At 44.5% G+C, this 5969-nt stretch overlaps 1 protein-coding gene across 1 annotated transcript; it reads left to right on the top strand.

Moving 5' to 3' along the window:
* Positions 1-725: 725 nt before the first annotated feature.
* Positions 726-5661, top strand: LOC137947505 (uncharacterized). Its single transcript, XM_068793358.1, has 13 exons — positions 726-996; positions 1097-1186; positions 1268-1668; positions 1768-1998; positions 2420-2678; positions 2862-2959; positions 3345-3585; positions 3817-3923; positions 4134-4259; positions 4314-4376; positions 4482-4793; positions 5058-5129; positions 5614-5661. The coding sequence occupies exons 1-13, from the start codon at positions 726-728 to the stop codon at positions 5659-5661; spliced, it is 2319 nt and encodes a 772-aa protein (XP_068649459.1).
* The last annotated feature ends 308 nt before the right edge of the window (positions 5662-5969 follow it).

Below are 5969 nucleotides of genomic sequence, written 5' to 3'. Positions count from 1 at the left end.
TGGGGAAGTCGCATATAGGCTCCAATTTCCTCCAGATGCCAAGATACATGACGTGTTCCATGTGTCACTCCTCAAGCCCTTCAAGGGCAGTGCACCTCCGCACCCTTCTGCTCTACCACCCACGGATGATGGATAAATCTCTCTCATGCCATATAAAATCTTGTAGGCTCGTCAGAATAACCCCACAACTGCCACGTGAGAGGACCTCATAGTCTTCCAACAGGTCTACCCCACATTCGAGATTGAGGACAACCTCGTTTTCCAGGAGGGGAGGGATGTTGTGGACTCGATAGCTGAATGAGTAGCCCAAAGGCGACGAGGATGACTCGATTCGATGACTCAGTAGAGAAGTGACTTGCATTAGGAGTTTATATTCTTTTATATTAAAGTAGGAAGGCCTAAGGGCAGTTTTGTAATAGCTCATAACTCTTGAGCTCGAGCCCTTGTTTATGAGGCAGTAGAGAAGGAATGAAGGAACAAAAGAAATATTCATGGGATCTACGTTCTCCCAAAGGAACCAGGGTCGGCGTTCCCTGGAACCCAAGGTGAAGACTCCCTTCGACAAGTCTTAATCTCCTTCTCCAGTTTTGACTTCTCTTCTCCATCTCACTTCCATTCCGTATTCATCCTCATCGGTCACCATAGGTCATCCAGAGAGAAGTCAGAAACCAAATTCAAGCTTGGAAATTCCAAAAAAGCTCTCCCATCGTAGGATTACTCGCTACATGGTCAGAGACCACAACACATCCAACAATGAGGAATTGCTAGCCAGCATCAGAGAAATGATACACGCAGGGCAAGAAGAGAGTGAGGGGCATCTAGCTACGTTGGTGGACAACAGAGTTTCTCACCAGATAAATGCACAAGTTCAAGTTTTATCTATTAAGATAGATGAATGGATGGGGGCAAGAAACCCAACCCCTCGGGAAGATGGGAGAAGCCCTGCGACCACGCAAGGGGAACATTTTGTTGGACGAATAGAGCATCCAGCAAATGGTGTGGGTTTTGGTCCAAGGGGAGGGACCATTCCGAGATATACAAAATTGGACTTTCCAAATTTTAAGGGGTCTGATGACACTTTAATCTGGGTTTATAGGAGTGAAAAAAAATTCTCACCAACTGACGGCTGAAATAGACAAGGTGAGATTGGCCGCCTTTCACATGCTCGATGAAGCGCAGCTTTGGGGTCATCAGTTAGAAGTGGAGAATCTGAATTTAGACTAGGAGGAATTTAAAGAGTTGTGTACAATTTGGTTTGGGCCATCAGCTCAAAGCAACCCATTGGGGGATTTAGTGCTGCTACGCCAAATAGGTAATGACGAGCACTATCAAAAATTATTCCAAGAAAAATTGGCTAGGGCCAACAAGATTGTCAGGGTGGATCAACAGGTGGGGTTATGTACAGTAGGTTTGACAGAGTCCCTAAGTTTAGAAGTGGAACTCCTTGCCCCTCCTAATTTAGCACGAACAATGAATTTGGCCAGAACATTAGAAGCCAAACAGAAGATTCAATCCCGAAGGCCTATTTGGAAAGGAGGGAGATCTACTGCTGGAGCTACATCCACAGGGCAACCATGGCACACTAATGTTCCTGCAGGCGCCCCTATAGCCCCTAAGCCCAGTCCGTCTCAACCAGCATTCATCATAAAATTGAACAGGGCAGAGATGGTAGAACGATGGTCAAAAGTTTTATGTTATAATTGTGATGAGCAGTACACGTTTGGGCATCAATGCAAAAAATTATTTTGGATGTAAGTGGGTGATGAGGAGGAACCAGCCCCAGAGGTGGAAGAACCTGCAATTTCTCTCCATGCCATCATGGACCTCCAGTCCACCAAAACAATGCAAATATGTGACATGGTCAACGCCCATCCACTCTTAAATCTAGTGGACTCCAGTAGTACTTATAATTTTTTGAGTTTCACTGCTGCCCAACAATTACAACTTCATATTCAACCACAGCCAATAGCTTTGGTTTTAGTGGCTAATGGAGAAAAGGTTCCAAGTTATTGGGTCAGCCATACTCTCCACCACCTCCCCCACAACCACCAATGCGTCAACACCATTCCCATCTGGGGCCTGCCATTCAAGGACCAAACACTGTGCCCAGGTATTTAAAACTTGTCTTTCCTACGTATGATGGGTCTAAGGACCCTTTGATTTGGTTAGCCAAGTGTGATCAGTTCTTTTATCATCAAAAAACACCTGTGGATGAAAAAGTGTATTTGGCCGCCTACCACATGCTCGATGGCTTCTATGGTACCACCAATTTCGAAATGACCAAGTGGTTCAAGATTGGGCAACTTTTAGACAGTCTTGCATGATGAGATTTGGTCCCCCAGTAAGTAGCAATCCATTGGGAGAATTAATCAATTACAAACAAACTGGATCACTAGAGGTGTACCAAAAACCCTTCCAGGAAAGGTTAGCTCGAGCAAACCAGTTTGTCAGCCACACACAGTTTGTCCATAATTTTACTGCTGGTTTGACAGAAGCTCTGAGATTAGAAGTTGAATTACATGCTCCTTCAGATTTAGACCACACTATGAATTTAGCCAGGCCAATTGAGCACAAGCAGCATGTTCTAAAGGAGTCACTAGTCAGAAAACTAGCTTGTCCAGGGAGGCACAATGCCTCAGCGCCAAACCCTTCCTATGGACCTCCAAGATTTAGAGACAGTGCAGCCCCACGCCCAGACATCTCTAATTCGGCTCCACCTGCTCCTTACTTCAAAAAACTTACTAGACAGGAAATGGACCAGAGAAAGGCCAAGGGTCTCTATTTTAACTGTGATGAACAGTATGTCATTGGACACCACTGCAAATGATTATTTAGTATATGTCTGTGGGAGGATGGAGAAGAAATACCACCAGAGGAGGAAATTGTGGAAACTGACCAAGAAGGTCTAGAGATTTCCCTTCATGCTATGACTTGTCTATGCAGTTCAAGCACAATGCAGGTTAAAGCCCAATTACATCATTTACAGTTATTGGCTTTAGTTGACTCGGGCAGTACACATAATTTCATCAGTCAGCAGGCGGCAGAACAACTTGGGTTAGTAGTACAGTAATAGACTGGTCTTTCTGTATCAGTAGCCAATGGGCCTAAAATTACTAGTGTAGGCATCTCACCAGCCACACACTTTGATATTGAGGGACATGCATTTGTTGCAGATTTTCTGGTGATTCCACTGTCAGGATTCGATTTGGTACTAGGAACTTAAATGGCTACAATTGTTGGGACCAATACAATGGGATTTCCAAGCTCTAACCATGTCTTTTATAGAGGACCAACATCAGATTATATTGCATGGCACACAAGCACCACTCACCTGCACACTACAGGTTGCCCAGGTCCAGTCCACAAACACATGTAAGTTATCTCACTTACTTACAGAATTTGAAGATATCTTTCAAGTCCCTACTGCCTTACAGCCAATTAGGCACTGTGATCACCGTATCCGTTTGAAAACTGGTACTGAGCCGGTAATGGTGCATCCGTATCGTTACCCCCACTTACTGAAGGATGAGACTGAAAGGCAGTGCCAACAGATGTTAGCACAGTGCCAGCAGATGTTAGCACAAGGTATTATTCAGCCTAGCAGGTCTCCTTTTTCCTCACCGGTATTACTAGTCCGCAAGCATGATAAGTCATGGAGGTTCTGTGTGTATTATCGACAACTCAATGCCCATACGATTAAAGATAAATTTCCTATTCCAGTGGTGGACGAGCTGTTAGACGAGCTACATGGAGCTACTATTTTTACTAAACTCGATTTGAAATCTGGCTATCATCAAATCCGGGTTCAACCATCAGATGTGGAGAAAACAGTGTTCCTTACGCATCACAGTCATTTTGAATTCCTCGTAATGCCATTTGGTCTGTCAAATGCGCCTTCCACCTTCCAGGCCCTCATGAATGAGGTATTTTCCTCTCTCTTGAGAAGATACATATTGGTATTTTTTGACTATATTTTGGTCTATAGCAACAATTGGGAAGAACATCTTCAGCACCTTCACCAGGTATTTTCTCTCATACGTTCACATCATTTGGTTTTAAATCGGTCAAAATGTTCTATGGGCATATCAGAAGTGGCATACTTGGGCCACGTTATTTCAGCAACGGGGGTGAAGGTAGACCAGAGTACGATACAGGTTGTCACAGATTGGCCTATTCCTACATCTATTAAAGCCTTAAGAGGATTTTTGGGCCTAGCTGGATATTATAAAAAAATTATTCATAGCTATGGCCAGCTTGAAGTACTCAAGAAAAAAGCTTTTACCTAGTCAGAGATAGCACCTCATTCCTTTTAGCAATTGAAAGACGCCTTATCATCAACCCCAGTTTTGCAGCTCCCCGACTTTGATGAGTCATGTGTAGTGGAATGTGATGCTTCGGGGGGCGGTATTGGCATAGTGTTGCACCAACAGGGCCACCCGATTGCTTATTTTAGCCGTCAACTGGGCCAACACCACCACAAGTTGGCAGCTTATGAGAGGGAATTGATCGGATTGGCGAAAGCTATACAGCATTGGTGCCCTTACCTATGGGGACGTTCTTTTTTGATTCGCACTGATCATTGCAGCCTCAAGTATCATCTTGAGCAGCGTCTCACCACTTCACCACAACAACATTGGTTAAGTAAGCTTATGGGGTTTGACTTTTCTGTCAAGTATAAACTGGGAAGTTTGAATGTAGGGGCGGATGCATTATCTTGCCGGGATGTTCCAGAGTCGCAATTAAATGCCATCAGTCAGCCCAGAGCTCTCTTGTTGGATTCTATACGGGAAGAGGCACAACAGTACCCGAATATTATCTCCTTATGCTAGGACATCCAGAAGGGAACAACGACAAACAATTGGAGGGTTCAGGACAATCTCGTCCTCTACAAAAACAAAATTTTTCTACACCACACATCCCCTCTGATTAACAGCATTTTAGCCTCCTTCCATGACAGTACACATGAGGCCCGACAAAAAACATATTTCCGGATCAGTAGGGAATTTTATTGGAGGGGCATGAAGCGCAGTATAGCTGATTATGTGGTAGCTTGTCAGACTTGTCAACGGAATAAAGCTGAAACATTAAGTCCAGCTGGGTTGCTCCAACCACTTCAGCGTCCATCACAGGTCTAGTCTGATATTTCTATGGACTTCATAGATGGACTTCCGTCTTCATCGGGTAAATCTGTTATCCTTGTAGTGGTGGATCGTTTCTCTAAGTATGGGCATTTCATTCCTCTGGCGCATCCTTACACTGCAACTCAGATTGCTCAACTTTTTATGGATAACATTGTCCGCTAACATGGGATGCCTAATTCAATTACTAGTGATAGGGATGCAATCTTTACAAGTACCTTCTGGAAAGAACTCTTCAAGTTACAGGGCACAACGTTAGCCTTTTCTTCAGCATACCCTCCGCAGACTGATGGCCAGACAGAGGTCGTCAACAGAACCATTGAAATGCATTTCCGCTGTTTCGTGGGGGACTCACCTAAGAGGTGGGTTAAGTGGCTCGCCTGGGCTGAGTTCTGTTACAACACCTCCTACCACAGCGCACTCGGCACAACCCCATTCAAGGTGGTATATGGTAGAGAACCTCCCCGTCTTTTAGCGTATGAACCAGGGGCCTCTAAAGTCACCACTTTGGACCAAGCATTAGCTGAAAGAGACATATTCATCACTTAGGTGCGCACTCATCTACAGGAGGCACAACATTCTATGAAAAAATATTATGACAAGAAGCACCGGGAAGTCTTCTTTTCTCCTAGAGATTATGTTTGGTTTCGTCTCCAACACTACAGGCAGTTGTCATTGACAGCCTCCAAACATCACAAGCTCTCTCCTAAATATTATGGTCCCTTTCAGGTGATGGACCGCATTGGGACAGTGGCCTACATATTGCAGCTTCCGCCAGAGGCCAGAATTCACAACATCTTTCATGTCTCACAATTAAAGGCCTTCCAAGGT

Source organism: Aristolochia californica, unplaced genomic scaffold (genome assembly GCF_029961685.1).
Source record: "Aristolochia californica isolate CCGP_79_NKW_82.1479 unplaced genomic scaffold, dmAriCali1.0.hap1 SCAF_1, whole genome shotgun sequence".
Lineage (NCBI taxonomy): Eukaryota > Viridiplantae > Streptophyta > Magnoliopsida > Piperales > Aristolochiaceae > Aristolochia > Aristolochia californica.
The sequence above is the reverse complement of the archived record's forward strand: the minus strand, read 5'-3'. Positions and strand labels throughout refer to the sequence as shown.

What these genes read in the sequence shown, in the direction of transcription:
- LOC137947505 (XM_068793358.1), top strand. Translation starts at nt 726, where the DNA reads ATGGTCAGAGACCACAACACATCCAACAATGAGGAATTGCTAGCCAGC. An exon ending in CCGACTTTGATGAGTCATGT is followed by an intron (nt 4,377 to 4,481) that starts GTAGTGGAATGT and finishes CACCACCACAAG; the next exon opens with TTGGCAGCTTATGAGAGGGA. An exon ending in TGGATTCTATACGGGAAGAG is followed by an intron (nt 4,794 to 5,057) that starts GCACAACAGTAC and finishes GTAGCTTGTCAG; the next exon opens with ACTTGTCAACGGAATAAAGC.